Source organism: Ipomoea triloba, chromosome 4 (assembly GCF_003576645.1).
Source record: "Ipomoea triloba cultivar NCNSP0323 chromosome 4, ASM357664v1".
Taxonomy (NCBI): domain Eukaryota; kingdom Viridiplantae; phylum Streptophyta; class Magnoliopsida; order Solanales; family Convolvulaceae; genus Ipomoea; species Ipomoea triloba.
Genome location: NC_044919.1, coordinates 2041393 through 2062014, shown reverse-complemented (window position 1 = coordinate 2062014; position 20622 = coordinate 2041393). Strand labels below are relative to the sequence as shown.

The 20622-nt window shown below is 34.2% G+C and overlaps 1 protein-coding gene and 3 long non-coding RNA genes across 7 annotated transcripts; 2 read left to right on the top strand and 2 right to left on the bottom strand.

Annotated features, from left to right (window-relative positions):
- Positions 1-6796: 6796 nt before the first annotated feature.
- LOC116017780 lies at positions 6797-8134 on the bottom strand. The gene is made up of 2 exons (XR_004097962.1): positions 7840-8134; positions 6797-7781 (listed from the first exon to the last, which is right to left on the bottom strand). It is a non-coding gene; the product is annotated as an uncharacterized LOC116017780 (long non-coding RNA).
- A 652-nt stretch (positions 8135-8786) lies between these two features.
- LOC116017779 lies at positions 8787-9758 on the top strand. Its single transcript, XR_004097961.1, has 2 exons — positions 8787-9058; positions 9579-9758. It is a non-coding gene; the product is annotated as an uncharacterized LOC116017779 (long non-coding RNA).
- Positions 9759-11905: 2147 nt separating this feature from the next.
- LOC116017815 (putative invertase inhibitor) lies at positions 11906-12508 on the bottom strand. The gene has a single exon (XM_031258458.1). The coding sequence runs from the start codon at positions 12506-12508 to the stop codon at positions 11906-11908; it is 603 nt and encodes a 200-aa protein (XP_031114318.1).
- A 2873-nt stretch (positions 12509-15381) lies between these two features.
- Positions 15382-17395, top strand: LOC116015599. 4 transcript variants are annotated; one of them, XR_004097669.1, is made up of 4 exons: positions 15382-16275; positions 16369-16393; positions 16660-16701; positions 17162-17395. It is a non-coding gene; the product is annotated as an uncharacterized LOC116015599 (long non-coding RNA). The 4 variants fall into 4 exon arrangements; XR_004097666.1 differs by having other exon boundaries at positions 16369-16429; XR_004097668.1 differs by having other exon boundaries at positions 16660-17395.
- The last annotated feature ends 3227 nt before the right edge of the window (positions 17396-20622 follow it).

The following is a 20622-nucleotide window of genomic DNA, read 5'->3' as shown; positions in this document are numbered from 1 at the left end:
AACAAAGTTGAACCCTTGCCAAGTGTTTTGTTGTCAATGACTTGGACAACCCTTTTCTTGAAATTCAAGCAAATGATGAAGTAGTGATCATGGCGTAGAACAGCGAAGAAAATCTAAAGACATATGATTTTAGAAGTATAAACAATGAGTATATATAAAATGGCTTTCATAGAATTTATTAATTTATAATATTATGTATTATAAATTACCAGTTTTGCATCAGAAATGTCAATGTTGGAATTCAATTGAAGCTCATAATCCATACATTGATTGAATTGTCTTTGTTTTGAACTTGGAGAGATTTCTTTTTTCTTACCATCCGATCATCAATTTGCATCTGAACATGAAATGATATTTGTAAGTATAACATATTACATGGCCAAATAATAATGATTAAAATGGAACACCATCAAATATAATGTACTATATACACCTAACTTTTATGCACACAAATAATGTACTCTATGAACAAAAATTATGTACCCTGTGAACAAAAATAATGTACCCTGTGCAGAATATCTCACAATAAATAAGATTCCATTATCAATATAATGTTGTAATATAAGTGAAAGTCCAGCCACTTACAATAGGATTGGTAGTGAAGTAGATGAACTTTGGCTCACCCATTCCACGGTTGATATTTTTTTTATTCATTTGAAAGCTCCAAACATCTATAATACACTTCTCTACCCAACCACTCCGTAGAGTCAAGAACTGGTCTCTTCCAATGTAGTAGCTTTTATACTTATACAGCGACTCACTGCAATAAAATGTCTTGTTAATACTCATTAAAGACAAATATTAGCATAAAACATTATCAGTAACCTACTCAGCTGGATGTTCAGGCGACGGGTCCATGAATTTAAAATCAGACAGTAGCTTTCGCTTTGCATTGACAAAGGAGAGTTTTTCTTTGTTTGTCGTCCAAAATGGAGACCTCAATTTCAATGGAAGATTTTTTAATTTTCTGTTTTCTCTCTCCCCATGTTGGACATGTTCAAAATCAGACTCCGATTCTTCAATTACACTGCCACATAAAAATAATGTACCCGATCAATAAAAAGAATGTATCTAATGCACATAAATAATGTACCTTAATCAGAAATTTTAGTCTTTACTTACATGTCAAACAATGGTTTTACTGTTGTTGTGCTCTTTTTAGTCTCTTGGAGATTGGTAGGTGCATTGTGTTCAGCAGGGCGTGTGGTGGTTGTTTCATTTGACTTTTGAACATCCGGGGGTAGGTGTTAACAAATTCCACCTACTTATAGCTTTTGAACAAGTGTTTCCCTTCAAGACAAATAATGCTAAGAATCCTTCAGCAAGTAATTAAGGCACATGATTTATTTAATCCCTCTCTGCCAGTGATTATAATATAACTACTGATGGTCATTTCACTTTAGGTGTTCACCTTCACTTATAGCACAAAATTCAGCAACAGCAACAGAGAGTGGTTTGCCAGATAAAACTCAAATGAATCTCATAATATACTGAACCTAAGACATATAATGAGGCAGTCAAACATTGTCAAACATAATATACTGAACCTAAGACATATAATGAAGATGCCCTGTTTTTCTGTTCTCTTCCCCTCCCTCCAATCAAACATTGTGAAATTCAACAACTCTTAAAGCATTTTGAGAACCATGAAAATAGGAGGCAGGAATTAATAGAACTGCAAAGTTGATATTGAAGTCCAAAATATAGGGTAACCTAATACTCTGTAATTCATAGCAATATAGTCAGTCTCCTCTTCCAAGTTCCAAAACATGCCAGGTTAACCTAAAACGAGTAAGAACCATAGGCAATAAAAAATGTACTATATGCGTATCAATAATCTACTATGGACACAAATACAACCTGCTCAAAAACAATAAACAAGGAAATTTATGCTTGAACAAGGAATGAGATGTTTACCTTCAAGAATTTGTTGTTTCCTCAAGCAATGGAGTGGTTTTGTCTGTCTTCTTGTGGCGATGGCGATGGCGTGGAGAGTGAGGAAGCAGTGGAGATGGCGATGGCGTCCGAGTCTGCTGCGTCTCTCCACAATGACGACAGAAGAGTGATGATACAAGCAGCAAAAATGGCGTCCGAAGAGTCTGCGTCTGTGTCTGTGTCGCGGAAAGAAAGAAAGAAAAAAAGAAAAAAAGAAAAAAAAAAAAGACGGGAGACCTAACGGCGCCGTCTCTCCTTAAGTGGAGAGACGGCGTCGTTTTGGGCCATGGTCCACACAGCTGTGTGGACCATGGTCCATGCAATAATGATTGGTGAAGATTGTGTTTTTGTAGCTTTCATGAAACTGGAGTAAACATAAAGAGGTGTGGATTCTTAGGCACTGAAGCAGTTCCACACTAGGATTTTCTTGGATTTGGTATTTGACTTATTGGAATACAGTGCTAGTCGATTGCAATTTGCAAGGATTGTAAAAATGACATGTGGCCTATGGTTTGCTCTGTTTGCCCAACCATTTGGCATATTACATATGGTTTTGATAGGTAATAGTGCGACCTCTTTAGTTTATGAGGACATTAGTATACATTGGAGATGAATTTAATGGTAAATTTGTATATTGGACAGGCTCCTGTGTTCTAGTAGGAATTTTCTCTCAAATTTGAACTGATCTCTGAAGTTTTATTTTTATGATAGGGCTCCTTGCAGGTGTGATAGTTGGATCATCAGATGAGAAATTTAGAGTTGCGTAGATGTGGATGTGGCTGTTGTTTATTTCATGATGATATTGTTGTTTTCTTTTTATGGGCATGGTTGAATAAAATAGTATTCCAACCCATTATATTGAGGCGGTTTTTCTCCCCCACTAATTGTCTGCATGCTTAGTTCTTCCAAGTAGAGATTTAATCCATTTCCAAGCATTTAGATGTATTTTGTCATGACTCATTATTTTGATGTTTTGTAGTCATCATGTCTTTAACTAGATTTCTCATACACAAGTGAGTTTCTTCTGATAAAATGTGACTAGAGATTCTAACCAATTTGACTGTTAGATGTTAAATTCTGATCTTAACATTAAAAGCTGAGCAGAGTCTTTGTTTTCAATTTCAGACAAAAGCTCTCATTTCAAAGTTGACGGAGGAGAAAAATTCTGCCATTCAGCTTAATAACAAGCTACAGCAAGATTTGGTAAGGGTTTTATTGATAAATCTGTCTTGCTGGCTTCTTGCTTTCTTTGACTAAATCTACTTTGGACCATAATAAATAAATTAATAAAAGAAGAAATACTATTAGCTACTATGTCTGAAAAGTTCACATTTTGGAGTTTGTTACTGCATATAAATATTGCTCTAGAGAGCTTATTCAAGGTACTCGTAATACCTGAAATTGAAGTTAATAACTTTGTAAATGGATTTGGACAACTCCCCACAAGTGTGACACTAGGAAAACCAAGTGACATCTACAAGATATGGTTCTTATTTTAATAATTTTAATAGAGTAGATATATTAAGGAAAGGTTAGGTGGTGCTTTGTGTGGTGTATATTTTCTGTGAAAATGAACTTGAACAATGACAAATGAGCTCTCCTAATTTATGTGATTCATCAAAATAATATGCTTTTTACGTTGTTACCCATTTTCCTTTTCCTAGTACTTGTGTTTGCTACATGTTTGGTGTTTGGTTTGTGAAATGAAAATGGAGAGAATAGGAATAGGTTTCCATATGTAATGGAGAAGGGAAGGAATATAAAAAGAATGCTATTCAATAATTTGGTTTGTAGAAAGAACACATGAAGAGTAACATTTTGTCGTTTGGTTGGGTTAAGGAATATATAAAATTTAATGTCTGACATACCCTCAAATTCCTAAAATATTAAGATTCTAAAAATTAAATAAGAGTTAATTCCATTTTTGGTCATAGTCATAGATTTATAAGTGACAATTCACTTTTAGTCCTAAAATATTAAAATTCTAAAAATTAAATAAGAGTTAATTCCATTTTTGGTCCAAGATTTATAGGTGACAATCTACTTTTAGTCATTTTTAAGAATATCCCGCTTTGGTCTTAGTATTATTGTGACATGACCATTTTGGTCATTTGCCAACAAAATTGTTGAAATGTCGTTAAATACAAGGACATTTTGATCTTTTTTTATACAAAGTGGGTTGACCCACTATATTTTTATTTGTATTTTTTTGAAAAAGAAAATCATAATTGAAGACTTAAATGCGATGCCCTTATATTATACGAAATTTAAACTATTTTGTTGATGGAGGACAAAAAATGATTATGTCAATACTAGGACCAAAGAGAGATCTTTTGAAAATAAAAGACTAAAAGTGGATTGCCACTTATAAATCTAGAACCAAAAATGGAATTAACTCATTAAATAAAATAAAACTTTTTTTAAAGAAAAGAAAGAATAAGGAGAGATCGGGGTGTTCTTGGTCAAGGACGTTGGTTACCTGCCATTGTCCTCAGTCACATTAGCTGTCGTTCTCCAGCCGAGAATTATGGCTAATGGTGATGAGGCAATTGCGTAGAGGTGAGATGATGATGAGTTTGGTCATAAAGGCTGGAGGTGGGCATTTTTGTCTAAAAAATGGGTCAATTCCTGGCCAATAAGGAAATGCAATTACTGGCGGGGGAAGGAAGGGGCTCTGAAATCTCAATCCCCTTTGCAAAAGAAATTGAGATTGCTTGGAATCCCGTTCATACTGTGTTTGTGTGAACCAAACATGCCATTAGAGCACCATGATAACTTGTTCAGCTTAACATAAACAGCCAAATAAACTAGGTCTTATATTAACCTACTAGTCATGGGCACGCGTTTTGCGCGAATGCCCAACGATAATCCCATAACTACAAACCAGGTATGTAATCATATGTTAATCTTTTACAATGCATCAATCATTAATTGCTCAAACTTCCTCACCAACTACCATACCTACAAAAAGTAATTAAAAATTATGTATAAGATTGAAAATAAATTAGAATGAAAGAGTTCTCCCTTCCAAGCTGTTGGCTTCCAAGTTGTTCTCCCTTCCAAGTTGTTCTCCCTTCCAAGCTATTGGCTTCCAAGCTGTTGGCTTCCAAGTTGTTTTCCCTTCCAAGTTGTTCTCCCTTCCAAGCTATTGGCTTCCAAGTTGTTCTCCCTTCCAAGCTGTCGGCTAAGCTTAATATTAATTAAAACCAGTGCATTTATTTTGCATAAAGTAATTCCTTTTTGTCTGCATATATATATATATATATATAGAATATTAAAATACTTTTATCACAATAATTAGCCAAGTGGCTTACCAAGTGAATTCTCAAATATCCCAATTAACACCCGTCCTTTAATATGTAAGTCAATATCATTTACTTTTTGACGATAAATTTGATTACAAAATACTTCACCAAGATTCTATATATTAAAAAAATAAAATTATCAAAAGATCATTGATAGCCATAAACAAATTACCATACAAATATACAGAATTGAACTTAAATAAATACAACCAATTCTTATTAAAAATTTTAAAAGTACCATATAAATATACATAAAAAAAAAACTACAATAATAAACACAAGAATTCAAATTAGAATATTAAATGAAAAAATAATACAATTTAGAAAAAGTAGCACATCATTTCTTTAAAATTTCATACAATGTATATTTTTAAAATAATTAAATTTCATAAATTGTCATACTTTAAAAAACTAATTTTTAACAATTCTTTTCTCTAAAAAAAAAAAACAAAACAATTCTTTACCCATGTCAACATTTTAACTAACATTAAACCAAACAAATATATTGACCATTTTTCAAAATATGTTGTTCTTAATAAGCTAACTCATTAAAGTATGTGTTCACAAATTTAGAACTCTATATTTACAAATTTAGAATTCTATATTCACAATTTTAAATCTCAATATACAAAATTATATTACTCTATATTCACAACTTTTGAGTTCTATATTTATAATTTTTTGAACTCTATATTCACAATTTTGTTATATAGATTAAAAAATTGTGTTATACTATTGCATTGGCAAAAAAAACTATTGAATTCTTCTTTCCCTTGAAAATTTTTCAATTGCCAGCCAGCACCACAAAATCACTATTTTGAACAAGGGAATAATCCACGTTTCCATTCCACATTTCCACTCAAGAAAAGGTGTCAACATATTATAGCATTGTCAATTAAGTGGACACAAGAAAAGCTGTCTGCCAAAAGTGAGACCTTTAGATGAGAATTCAATAAGCAAATTACAAAAAAAAATTTCTTTCGACAAATTTAAATCTAAATGTAAATTAAAACAGAAAGCTGTACAGATAGCAGCTGGACATTACCCTGATTACAATCATGAAAATCAAAATTGCCTCAACATAGGCGAGGGAAATTCCAATTATTATTATTATTATTATTATTTTGCAGATGGCAAATTCCAAAAGGTTTACATTAAATAAGAAATTTAATCTCAGTCTAAAACTGTCCCAAAGTCTGACAAAAGGCTTGTAAAATCTCAAATCAAGTGTCAAATTCCAATCAAATCTCGAATCTACAAAATTCAAATCTCCAATCAACGGTGCTCTTTGTTAGATAGTGACTCCACCATAAACTCAGATGAATTACTTGAACCAAAGATGATAATCCAATTAGTTTGCCTAACTTTCGAAATCCAAATGGTGCAAATACACCGAGAACTAAACTCCAAAAGCTTATTAAAAACCAATCAATTAAAACAATTCATCTTTGAAATATTGATAAATTATTCAATAAAGAATAATTTATCCTTTCCAATTTCAATGCCATGTCTTAAGCTTTTGGGAAGATAAGAAAAGCAATATTTGGTACCCAATGCAAAAAAGACAAGGCTGCCAACTATTATTAGACAACTTGTCTCCATTCAAGCATCAAAGCCGAAAAACAAAATCGGAATTCTGGTTCATCAAACACCGCCAGAAATATCATTTGCAAACATAAAATACGATGAAAAAAAAAAATCTGACTGTGGTTCCTCGACCATGAAACTTTGCAATACCTTGGTCCGTACCCCATTCATTCGCAAGCCCAATGAAGACATTAACAATCTGATGAGATGCATTTCCAAAAACAAAGAAACAACCTGAGATGCCATCATTCCTCGGCCATTTGAAAAAAACCACCTGCAGAAAAAGCCAAGTGGAGCATGCCAAACTAATCCTGCTCACTGCTTCACGGCTTCAACGATTATTTGATTTAATGGCTCAAGGCACTTTTTTTTACTTGTGTTTTCCCATGAAACTCAGAATCACAAGACCCAAACATTAGTTTCTGCTTTCTTTCTTATTCCATGCAAAAACGGTTTTTTTTTTTTCTAACAGAATTAAAAAAATAAATAAAGAAAGATGATATCTTTCTGGCTATGGCGCCTGCTTCTTCATGGTTATTTATGTTAAATGACATGGTGTGTGTGAGTGTGGCATCCACTAACAAATATAATGTTTAATATAAATATATAAAATACATTGGACAATGGACAATGGCAAAAGCATGGTTAGCAACTTAGCATGCCTGCACAAGCCTACAAAACTAACAAAAGTAGGAGAGAGACCACCTTTGTTTTTCCCAAAGTGTACACCATGCTGTTGATTTTTTTTAATTGTACGCATGCTTTCTTATCTTCCCATTTCTCAAAGTGTAAGCAGGTTTTTTCTTTCTTCCTGTGCGAGAGTGCAAGAATGCGAGACTCCGGTCCTCCGCCTCTGCCTCCACTCCGCTTTAGATTTCACCTCCGTCAGATGGCCGGTTGCTGCCTCGCTCTGCCACAGGTCTCCGCTGCTCTGCCCCGTTGTCGCTACTACAACTGCAAATAAAAAAAAATGTAGGAATTGCATACTGGTTTAATAAAGGTAAATACATACCTTGTTGCCCAAGAAGCTCAGCAAACCCAGGACAAAGATGCATGACAAAAAAATGGTTTCTTCATTCTTACTGCCGAAATGAGAGGAAGAAAAAAATTTCTTGCTTGCTGCCTCTGCTGAATGGAATATGATGGAGAGTATGTATTCTTTCAACTTTTTTTTCCACTACCAAAATGATAAGGAATAACCATTTCCTTTTCCACATGATGCCAAATGTAACATTCATTTTCCATTACCTTTGCCTTTTTCTTTTCTTATAGGGACCCAATATCTCAAGGATTTACGGAAAAGAGGAAGAAAACATGTTTATTTTCTTTCCTTAGAGGGACCCAATAGCTCAGGGTTTTACGGGGAAGGGGAAGAAAACGAAAGAAAAATGGCAATATTGTAATTTAATTAAACATTGAGGGCAATTGAAAAGAAAAATAAATCCAAATGTTAAATAAAAAATTATCAGCCGTAAGATTTGTGATGAACGGTCAAGGGAGGTGTCATTTTTGAGGGGTAAATGACAACTCCCAAATATAAGTATAGGGAGATATATCCCTTCAACAGAAATGCTGATGTTACCAACCTATATTAACCCAAGTTTTTTTTTTTTTTTCGGTTAAAGACCCAAGAGTCGCATCAAACCATACTAAACCAGTGAAATTAGTCTCCGTCTGCTCTTCTTTTACTTTTCCGCTAACCCTCCACTTCTACACTATGTTAGAAACTGTTAATAATAGTGACAAGATGCTTAGCAGCTTAGTGATATACATTTCAATGCCTCTCGAAGTCAAAATAGATTTCGTAACTTATATGTGTTGGGTCCCTCCATGTGAAGAAGCAAGATGGCAGACAAAGAAAATGGGACACTCACCTAATCTTTGTTTGTTTCCCTTTTGTCCTTAATGGATGAGGAATATTCCACAATATTTTATTCCTCATTTTCTTGGTCTTCTCTCGGTAGTATTGGGCAGCAGAGGAATGAATTATTTTCATTCCCATTCTTCTCTTTTTTCGGCCAGTAGAGAGAAACACAGAGAGGCAGTGAGTTCGGCAGTTCAGCAGAGGAAGAAAAACTCATCTTTCTTCTTCCTCTTCTTTTGGCGTTCGGCGGTTCATCAGCAGAAGGAACAAACTATTTTCTCCTTCATCTTTGGTGTAGTTTTGCCGTGCTATTTTGTCGTGGGTTTGCCTAGCTCTTGGGTATTTTCTTCATCAAATATTTAGAGAGGTCAGCTTATTTATTCCAGGCATCTCTTTGGATAATCTCGTAATATTTCTATTCATTTTTATCCTAGTCTTGGAAATTGAATATTTTGAGTACGAGATATTATTTCTTTTAGCTTGTGAATATTATAAGAATGTATTTGGCCTAGGAGTTGTTGTATTTGATGATTTGTAGATGTTTGGCTCGTGTGGTAGCCTGAAACTTTGTACTCAAGATTTGTGATATAGTGGAATATTTTGTTGTTGGTGGCCCGTGGTTTTTCCCCGTGGTTTTGGGGTTTTCCACGTAAATCTTGTGTTCCTTGTGTTCATATTTATTTTTGGGCTATTGTGTATTATCTCGTATTTGTGTACCGTGTCGGATCTGTGATTTTGATTGTCACAGGAAGTGGGATTTTTCCCAACAATATGAGCCCACTCTGCAACCTCAGATCTAACACAACGCAGTGACACCTCGGCACTTTGAGATGTGTTTTCGTAGCATGTTCTAACATTTTGTCCTTGGTGGTCTTTGTCCCGTGTAGGAGCTGTTGAGACGCGAACACAATAGAGGGCACGGTGGCATTTCACTTATGTATGTTGTTATTATTGGCTTCATCGGCATTCTTCTTGGCTATATTTTGAAGAAGACATAAGAAGCCATGCTTGGTTTGCTTTCCTGCTGTAATGTCAGCCCTCCAGATGTCTGAAAATTTTAGAACTATGTGTGTTTGGTTAGTGGCGGATCCACCAATTTTTGGCGGATCCGCCGTTTTCGGCGTTTTGACCAAAGGTTTTGACCAAAACGCCGAAAACTATGTTTGGTTATTGGCGGTTTGGAGCAGCGGATCAGCTCCAAACCGCCAATTTGCAACACGCTGCTAGCGTGTTGCATTGGCGTTTTGGGGAAATTTCGGAAATTTCCCCAAAACACCCTCTATATAAATAAAATAAAAAAATTTAAACTATGGGGCAAGCTCCAAAATTGGAGCCTGCCACCGTTAAAATGAAATTGGAGCCTTGAGGCTCCTATAAAAACCGCTAATATAGGAAGGCTCCTTTCCCCACTTATCCCATCGATGTGGGATAAGTGGGGATTTAGGGGAGCCGCTCACAGCGGCTCCCCTTTCCTTTTTATTTTTTTTTAAATTTTTTAATTTAAAAACATTATTATTATGATTAAATTATTATTAAATATATGTATACCTTTTTGGTCATTTTACATGTTAACCGCTAATCTAAACAGTTAAATTTACCAAACATCTTTTTACAAACCGCTAATACATTCCGCTGGTCAAACTCGCTAATACAATCCGCTATTTGATAACCGCTAACACAACCCGATCCGCTATTTGATAACCGCTAACACAACCCGTTACCGCTGACCGCTAACCGCTGATAACCAAACAAGCCCAAAGAGAAAAAGTTGTGACTGGTCGAGGAAACCTTTATATCAAATAGCTGTCTGGTCGGACTTGAAACAAAGCGGTTAAGGAACAGGTTTGATGAGTTCTGTAATTGCGGGGAGTTTTGGGCCTGAAAGGACTTCGACAACGCCCAAACCATCTATTGTATTTGTAGTTTCCGACTGGCTTGTTTCGTTTTCCATTTCTTTTGATAAGCATGACTTTCTTTTTATAAATTCTTTTTGTTCTAATTATCGTTACAATGATCGCCGATCGGGTGAAATTCGTCTTCTGACTCTAGGCGGCAAAATGCTACAAGGAAGAAAATCAATATATATTGTCTATAGCAAATTAGCTTAAACTATAAAGAGGTAAATCTGTTTAAGAATTTTATAACTTATTTGTTCAAATTATGGTAAATCTAGCCGGAGACTTTGAAGGGAATCCTTCGTCATTTTAGGTGTAATTGCATTAATTTGCGTTGTTCAAAAACTTAATTATAATTTTTTTGTTAAAATGTCATTTCACATTATGAACTATAATTGATTTTTTTATTAAAAGAAAATTATAATTGATTTTTCTGCTGTACCGACATTTTATAATTACTGTTTCGATGCACACACAAATCATTAATTGTAATTTTTTTGACGTGTAGTTAGAGTGGTAATTGCTTCTCAATTTCTCATGCATCTCGTGGTGAAATACTATCCCTTTGTCCCAACTCGCTTCACACATTCCAATTTCCAAATCATCCGAAGAAACGCCACCGTTCCTTCCTTCTTCACTCTCCTTCTCAGACTGTCATGCCGGTTTCTCTATAATCCCATCTCTCCATAATTCCCTTCCCAAATTACAATCAATCATGCTCTAAGTCTCTAACCTTTCTTTCTAACTCCTACAAATCACCTCTACCCGTAATCCAATGGCGTCCTATGTAGAATTCGGAAAATGCAAATTGGTACGCTTCTCTCCCACTTCCGTCTGCACTTGCCGCCCCTCCTACCCCTTTCCGAAAGCTGCAGTCTTCAAACGACCCGTTTACCCGAAATTCAGCTTGAAACTGGTTTATGGAATATAATTTTGGCATTTCAACAAAATGCTGTCTACTATTCTACTATTGCAGTATGTGGGGTCTAAACACCGTTGATTTGGGTGTACTTTTTAAATTTTCTTGCTCTGTGCTTAAGAATCAGTATTAAGATTTTGATTTTTGTTGGCATCCTTACTTTATTATATAAAGTTTTGTAATGCAGTTTATTTTTACGTGTGATTTGTGAGTTTTGATATAGGAGTAAATTTTAACAATTTAATTAAAATATTCAACATCCAGCTAATCACTTTAAAAAGTTAAAAATAAACTACAAAATCAAACCAAACTAATTCATATTTAGCATGAGCAAACAGAGCAAATTAAACCAAACTACCAAGTTAGGCAAATAACAACAACTAATTAAACTCATCTTTGATCAGTGCACTCTCCCTTCCTGAAGGAGACGCATGACCGCCAGCACCATAGCAGACAACTCCATAGCGTTGTTATTCCTTGCCGAAAACGGCGAGACTCCCCCGCCGCAGCCGCCGGCTGGCGTGTCTTGGCTGCCCACCGCGAAAAGGTCCTCGCATAACCCCGCCATATCGATGACTTGGTCAATGCCATACTGGGCTTGAGTGTAGTCCTGACTCTTGTAATTCGTCATCGCTTCCTCCACTCCGATGAGTGCAGAGTCGTAGAGGTCGGAGCACTCGTCAATGCACCGCTTTACCCATGGCCTCACCTTTCCACTGTGCACCACAGCTTGGATGTGGCGTCTGGTGTCTGTTACGTTGGCTATGACGAGCCTAATGCTTGCCATGCCTACGCCACGCAGAGTTTGGCATTCCCTCGCCGGCCTGGACTCCAAGGCCGACGTACAGAAGTCGTAGTGGATGTCGGTCGTGAAGTTGTGCGAGCCGAATTCGCAGGTTTTCTGGATCAATGTGTAGTGTTTTTTATCCTCCTGGGTGCCATGGATGATGAATAATGGGAAGATGGAGAAGGAAAGTAGTAGGAGAATGAAAGTAGATGCCATTTTTTAAAAAAAAAAAATTTGTTCTTCTGATCTGATCTCTTTAATTTGGACTAATGATTAAGAAGATGTGATGAGTTGTTAAATAGGGAATTGGGTGGATAGGTGGTTGTGCGATGAAAATGGCATGACCAGCCCTAAACGTATGTATCATGCAATTTGGGGTGCGAGAAACCATGGAACTCATGCAGCCCAATCCCAGCCAACACTTGGAGATCAAACTCTGGATGAAACGTGAAACGTACTCCAGCAGCGCCCATCTCCAGATTCCATTTTGACATGTCGACATACAACAGATTCCATTTTGACATCGACCCAGGTACAGCAGCCAGCCTGGAGATGCAACGTGTTAGTATAAAATTAATATCTTAATATTAATTTAATCATGTAATTGACATATGTTAGTTTATGTGTGAAGTCCATATTAATTATTGGTGAAACTAGCTAGCTATGTTTAAGGAGTCAAATGTTGATCAAAGGAATGAGGCTGATTTATCTCAAACATTTGTGGCTGAAATTTGCCTCTACTAATCCCAAAGGAATGAGGCTGATTTACTCAAACATTTTTGTGGTTGAAATTTGCCTCCACTAATTCCTACGTGAAAGTAGTGTACGTCATGACACTAATTGAGCAAAACTAGTATTCTACCCCTCCGATGCACGGATTGAAATTTGAAAAAATATATTTAATGTTGCATTATTACAAAGAATTAGAGTTATATATATATATATATATATATATATATATATATATATATATATATATTTTACAATGAGTTTTATTCATAAATGTTTATGTTGTTCATTTACTATTATAATCGCATTATGATCATAATCATATAAAATAACACACAATAGTAAAGTTGGATTATGATATTTATTTTACAATATATAAACACATTATTGACTACAATTAAGATGAAAATGTTCCATTATATAACAACTTTTTTTGACAATATATAACAACTTTAAGACCAATGGGGTTGTTCACTCTCGATAGCGCCACATAAAGTTGTCCATAAACAAAAACATGTTTATTTAAAAAATAGTCCAACATTAGACAAGACTATTAGACCGACTTTGGCTTCACCTTTATTTATTGTCATTACATAAGACAACATTAGTGAGAATTGTCTCCTTTAATTTCAAACTTAAAAGGCAACCATTGCGATGCACATAATAAATATTTGAAATATTAAAATAATTCTTTGTTATTAAAAACTATTAATATTATTAAATTTCATATATAATAAGAAAATACGATGTTTATTCATTTACAAAGTTTTATTATTTAAAAGTTATGTTGATTTGATATGATAAAATTATGAACATAAATAATTTTTTAGTACTATTGACTCTGACACAATGTAGTATTTGTTTAATATACTTTTAAAAATTGTTTAAAATAAACACACATTATTACAAAACAATTATTTTCACAAATCTAAATTAGATGTGAAATAATAATCTTTAGACATTTTTTTAAACATAAAAACACACTCAAAAAATAAACAAATTTTCATAAATATTATATGTTAAGGCAAACTTATAAATTTTGAGAAAGAAATAACCATATATAATATTTAGATACATCATATTGCTTCCATTGGAAAACATTGCATATAGACATTGGCTCTAACAAAATGAAACAAAATTTTATCAAATTAATCTATAAATTATTAAATACTTCTTTATATACAACATTTGTAGTCGACGAATCAGATTGTGCATCTTCCTTGCATATAAGTACTTTGAGACCATATGGACTATTAACTTTAGAAACAACAACATAAAGTTAGTCATGTACAAAAACTGATTTCTTTAAAAGCAAGCCAACATTTGATAGTGGTTGACATTTACTCTTATTTTTATTGTCATTGCATAAAACTTCACCAATATTCTCTGTATTTAAAAAAAGTTAGCAAAAATAATCATTCAATAATCATAAATACAAAATAAACAAACCCAAAGTAATTTATAAAAAATTTAAACCTTTATTTTTTATTCAGAATTATTTGTTTTTTACTTAATATCCATGAAATTATTTGAACACATCTTAAAATATTCTAACTTTTTATTTATCACTTCGATGAATACAAAAAAAAGAAAAAAGAAAAAAAAGAGTAAAACAAATGGAATAAATAATACTCCGTAATTCAAAATTACACAAAAAATGCAATATTATAACTCAAATCAATAAAATAAAATATAAATCTTTCAAAAATAAAATTACAGTAAAAAAAAAATCTTTAATAATAATTTCTTTGAGTACACGGCTTCTGTTAGAATGTAGTATCTGTTCATAATTAATTTTTGCCCCCACATAGGCTCGAACCCATGGCCCAAAACCAAAGCCCAATTCACACACACACACACACACACACATAGCCCACAACAATGGCCCATAACTAAAGCCCAAACCCGACCCAACTATTAGCCAACTTGAATTCCGTTGCTGGGATGAATCGTGCTCCGGTTCCGACTCTAGCTGAGTACGGCCCACTGCTGGAAATCTCGCTATTTCCGTCCTACATTTCCGTCCAACCGTAAGTTGGTCGGTATTTTTATAAAAATTTCAACTTCCTGTCGTTAAAGATGGGTGGACGGAAAGTTGGTCGGAATTTCCGTCCAACCTTCACACGTTGGACGGAATTTCTGTCCAACAACTATTTTTGGAAGGAAATTCTGTCTAATTTGTAATGGTGATGGGTAAACCGGAATTGATTAATAGTTATAAAATAAAAATATTAGGCATTTTAACTTTCCGTCCAACAAAATATTGGACTGAAAATTAATAAAAGACCAAAATTTTGATTTTAACTTCCCTCCCTTACACAGTTACACACTATGCAAAAAACATTTTCCCTCTCAAAGAAAAAAACTTCCCTCCCAACTCACAAACACTCAGCTGACAAAGTCTCAGCTCACAAATTCTCGCACTGCTCCCTCGTCTCAAACAAGAAAAGCTCTGCCGTCCCTCGCCATCTCAGCCCTCCGGTCTCCCTCCGTCGCTCCTCCACCAATGTCGCCTCTCCCAGCCGCTGCCGCCGTCGAGACCGGGCACCCTCTTCTCGACTCTGCTGCCGTCGAGACTCTTCCCGCCTCTGCTGCCGTTGAGACTCTTCCCGCCTCTGCCGCCATCGACACTCTCCCCGTCGCCTCGCTAGTCGTTGTCTCTACCACCGTCACAGGTTAGTCCTCAAATCTAAAACCCTAATCCCTAAATTCCTAATTCCATTTATCCCTATCTCATAATTTCATTAAGCCCTAAATCGATATGTTTTTCTTACTATGTAATTTTATTGGTGAAAGTAAATGGCTTAGAGCTCTACTTTGGCTTTCCTGTGACACTTTTAGTCTTACCAATTAAAAATGGATAGATGTGCAGTATAAATGCATCGTATTACCTGAAGCCGTTCATGTTTATTATCACCTGTTGAGATTAATGACTAATTTAACTATTTGATGTTATTTGGCAAAGGAAATTTAACAGCTTGCTATTAGTTCATATGATATTTCTTCTTTGTTTATTAAGATTTTTGGTCTTATTATTGTTTTGTAGCTGCAATCTATTATGCACAAGCCTCATAAGTGAAGATGTCTTTGTGGTAGATATATTGCTCTCTACTAGCTTTTTTCAGGGTTATAAATGTCTGCAAATGAAGTTTTGAATTCAGATACCCCTGAGTATGAGAGAATCCAGTGGTCACACTGTTGGTGTTGATTGTTTGCCTGAGGAGATGAATGGCATGAAAATCAGGGATGATAAGGTCTGCTTATGCCATCTTTTTTTTTTTGTTCTTGTGATTATTATTTTTCATATATTACCACTTGTTGCTTTCATAAATTTGTTTTGTTTATAGGATATGGAAGCAGCAGTTGTTGATGGTAAGTATTGGTGGTCTAAATGATCAACCAAAACAGGTAAGTTTGTTAGTCTCTTTTGGTATCTCATATCTGATTGCTTGTTAAGATGCTCACAGTTTTGTTAAATAAAGCAGTACTCCTATTATAGGAGGCTAAAGTGAAAACTATGAGTGTGATTTTTGTATTGTGATAGATTTAGTAACTTAAATAATTTTCATCATTATTGTACCTAGCTTAAAAGTGTTAAATGATTGTTTAATTTTTAGTATTGATATTTGATGTTTTAGATCCATGAAATGGCAGTGGTCTCTGCTGTACAAGCTCAGCAGGTTCATATCTAACTATCTAAGCATCTTATTATGCAGTTACTATGTTTAGACTTTCCACCTTATTTGTTCTTTCCCCCGTTTTACAGTGTATCTATGAATCTATTATACTCTAAAGATAAATAACTTGTTAAGTAATAATGTAATTGGAAATTACATTAATCTCTGTAAGAGTTGATGTAAGAGTTGCTTGAGAAACAATAATGTTATATAAATTGTATGTATGATGCATCATGCAAAGATATAGTACGAGAACTAAGGCTGAAGAATACCGTGAATTCGTGATAGTTTGCTAATTTTCTGTTTTCATGTGTTCTCAAGTCAAGTAACTTTAGCTTTGTGTTATCTGATTTTGGTGTAGGAGAAACTATCACTTTTCTGTTTTCATGTTTAATCACTTTTCTGTTTTCATGTTTTCTCAAGTCAAGTAACTTTAGCTTTGTGTTATCTGATTTTGGTGTAGGAGAAACTTTATAACAGCGCACAAATTCTTGAGATTAAATTGGAGCTAACCGGGTGATTGACTAAATGATGAAACACAAGTTGATGAAGATCAAGTACTTTATGTTTTTATGACTTTTTTTCTTTGTGTGTTTGGCAATAGTGCAATGATTAAATATTTATGGATTGGACATGATACTATCTTTTTGTTGTAAACAATTTTGATATTTAAATATATTTTCATTTTGAATTTAAATAGTGTGTACATTATTTATTTTGTATATGATATAGAATGTATTGACAACCTATAAAACAAAATTATAACAAGATCAAAATAACAAAAATAATTTATATAAATATAGATTTTCCTGCTAACAGTTGGTCACAATTTCCGACCAACAATTGGAAGGAAATCAACATGATGCACTATGGGAATTTTCGACCAACATGTGGTCGGTATTTCCGTCCAACGGGTTAAAGTTGGACGGAAATTCCCATTTTAAAAATGGTGGGTTACCATCCGGAATTTCCGTCCAACTTTGACCCGTTGGACGGTATTTTCGTCCAACATTTGATGTTGGACGGAATTACCGATGCTCATTTTTCCGGATCCACATTTTGGTCGGAATGTTGGACGGAAACCCGTTTTCCGACCAATAACCCCCGTTTTCCGTCCAATTTTCGTTGGACGGAAATTGCGTGTTTTCCAGCAGTGGCCAAGGACACACGGTTGCTACTGAGGAGGAAGACCCATCGACTTCTCTCCAACTAAACCGCTGACGCTTTGGGAGCTCCGAACGCACTCTGCCTACTGGACCAACGGAGGTGGATGCGGATGGAGTCCCTCAGTCCTAGGCTTAAAATGTTATGGCCGCTTTTTTGCTTTCTGCTTGTTATTCGCCATGTAATAGAGCTAGGGCTTTTTTTTATCGATGAATGAACGACTCCCTTTTTCTTCTTGCGTTGCCTTTTATGTTCTGCGTGCTTTTAATTTCTTCACTATGTGTAACGGTCGACGGTTCGAGCTAACTCTCGCTCGGGCCCCCTTTTGATTTAGACTCCTTCATAACTCTTGATTCATGGGCTATTAGTCGCAAAATCGACTAAGTCCTAGCCTGGACTTTAAACTCTTAACTCCTCGCTGGTTTATTTTTTACGTACCACATTTCCTTATACCAAGCTGGACTAGCTGACTGACCGGGCTAACATAGCTCCGACCCTTCTTCCTTTCGACTCTACCTTAGACCTTTGCAACTTGAAAAAGTGTCTAAGTCTTGACCTGGGCCTTCCGTCCTTACGCCTAGGTAGCTTCATTATTCCCTTGACTTCGTCATTGTCCAAGTCTTTTAGCTTGCGATCACGAGGCTTTAATGCACTTGATCGGACCTTTGGATTCAATTCATTCACTTTGTCTTGATCAGGCCGTCTTTCGGACCCTTCATTCGATTTTCTTTTTTCTCCCTTTATGTCGATATCCCGACCCCTTCTGCAAAATTTTCTTTCTTCTCCTTTTATGTCGGTTTCCCGACCCCCTCCTCCAATTTTTCTTTTTGACCTTGTATGTTGGTTTCCCGACCTTACAAGACTCATGACAAAATGTATTCTATAAAACAATAATTCGAACCAATCTAATGTCATGGCTTGTCTTCCGGGTCTAAACTCTACACTCTAAAAATAAAATAGAAGATTTTTAAAATTACAAATTGGCTCATCAAAACTATTACATTTTTATTCCTAACAGATGCATTAATAATAAATAAGCGAAAGACCGTCTTGAGCCTACACATTGTATGTCGTGTGCCTGGAATTGTTTAGTTGTGTGCCTGGCGTGTTATATTATACTACTGTACATTTTTATAATGTTGAGAATTTTAAAAAGATTGGATTATATAAATTGATGCATACGGACAGGAGTGAAGTGTTAGTGGTCGAATAAAATGTGTAAGTGTTTTTTTTTTTCAAATCTATACTATATATAAAAACAATATCCTCCTCCCAAATTTCCCGCCCAATTATAGGGACATTTTAGTAATTATATATATTATTAATATTAATTATATATATTATTCCTAAATCCTATCTTAATAACTACATTCATATGATGTACGATATACATATGTATATATATAAATATAGTATTATCCTATTATACCTATATGTAATTATGAAATTGGCAATTACATACGTTCATATGGAAATAGTTATTATATAAATAAATATATATCTTACAATACTACACATGTCTTTCCCTAATTTCATCCTAATCCCATTATATCCTCTTCATTAGTAATCATTATGCACTCCTTTCCATAACATAATTTTAATCGAGTATATATTCTCCCATCTTCTTCCATTGTTGCAAAAAAATTCTTCATCCTTCCCCATAATTTTTTCCCTTTTCTCGCCAAAAGGAAGAAAAGAACTAGCAGACAAGGATTATCAACTATGAGTGTTTCGAGTGTGCGCGGTGAATTTTGATTTTTAGGGTAAGTATTCATGTTCACCAAAATACTTTTTCCCAAAAGTAATCATTTTCGTAAGTGTTTAGTATTCATGTTTGCCAAAATACTTTTTCGCCAAAAGTAATCATTTTCGTAAGTGTTTATGTGCACCATCTTTCTAAAATCGCTCAAAAATAATTTCTATAGTATTTGTGAATAATTGTTATTTGACTCATGACTTTATCTAATATTTGTATGTGTTTAGAGCAATCTTCATCTTCTCCATCTACGGATGCTCGTGTAATTCGGGAAAACAAATGAAGACTATTGCGGGAAGGATCTCTCCATAGTATACAGATTGCAATGTCTGCAAACGTATAAAATTATTTTTTTAGTTAATGAATATAAGCAAATCTTTCAAAGTATCAATATTTGCTATAATTAAAATATTTTAATTATTATACTAATTAATAACTTAAATAATTAATTATAATTAAGCTAATAATGAAATTAAGGAATTAAGTAATATAATGACATAATTCTAATTAAGTTAATAATTAAAAATAAGAAATTAAGTATTGAAAGTAATTATAGAGTATTTAAATGGTAATAAAATTATCTTTATAATTAAAAAATATTTTTTTTAGTTAATGAATATAAGCACAATTTTCAAAATATTAATATTTGCACTAAATAAAATATTTTCAAAATAATCATTATAATGATAATTAATACTATATAAAATATTTAATAAAGAGTATTTAAATTGTAATAAAAGTGCTTTATAAAAAAAAATTATATACAATGGAAACGTAACTATGTTTAGAATCTTTATTCCTTATTCCTGATTTACTTTCTGATGATTAACCTTTAGAGCAATCTTCATCTTTTCCGTCTACGGATGCTCCTATAATTCGGGAAAACAAATGAAGACTATTGCAGGAAGGATCTCTCCTTGATATACATATTGTAGTGTTGCAAAAACATATTAAATCATTTTTTTTAGTTAATGAATATAAGCAAATGTTTCAAAATATCAATA

Coding starts and splice junctions, on each gene's coding strand:
- LOC116017815 (XM_031258458.1), bottom strand. CDS start 12,508: ATGGCATCTACTTTCATTCTCCTACTACTTTCCTTCTCCATCTTCCCA.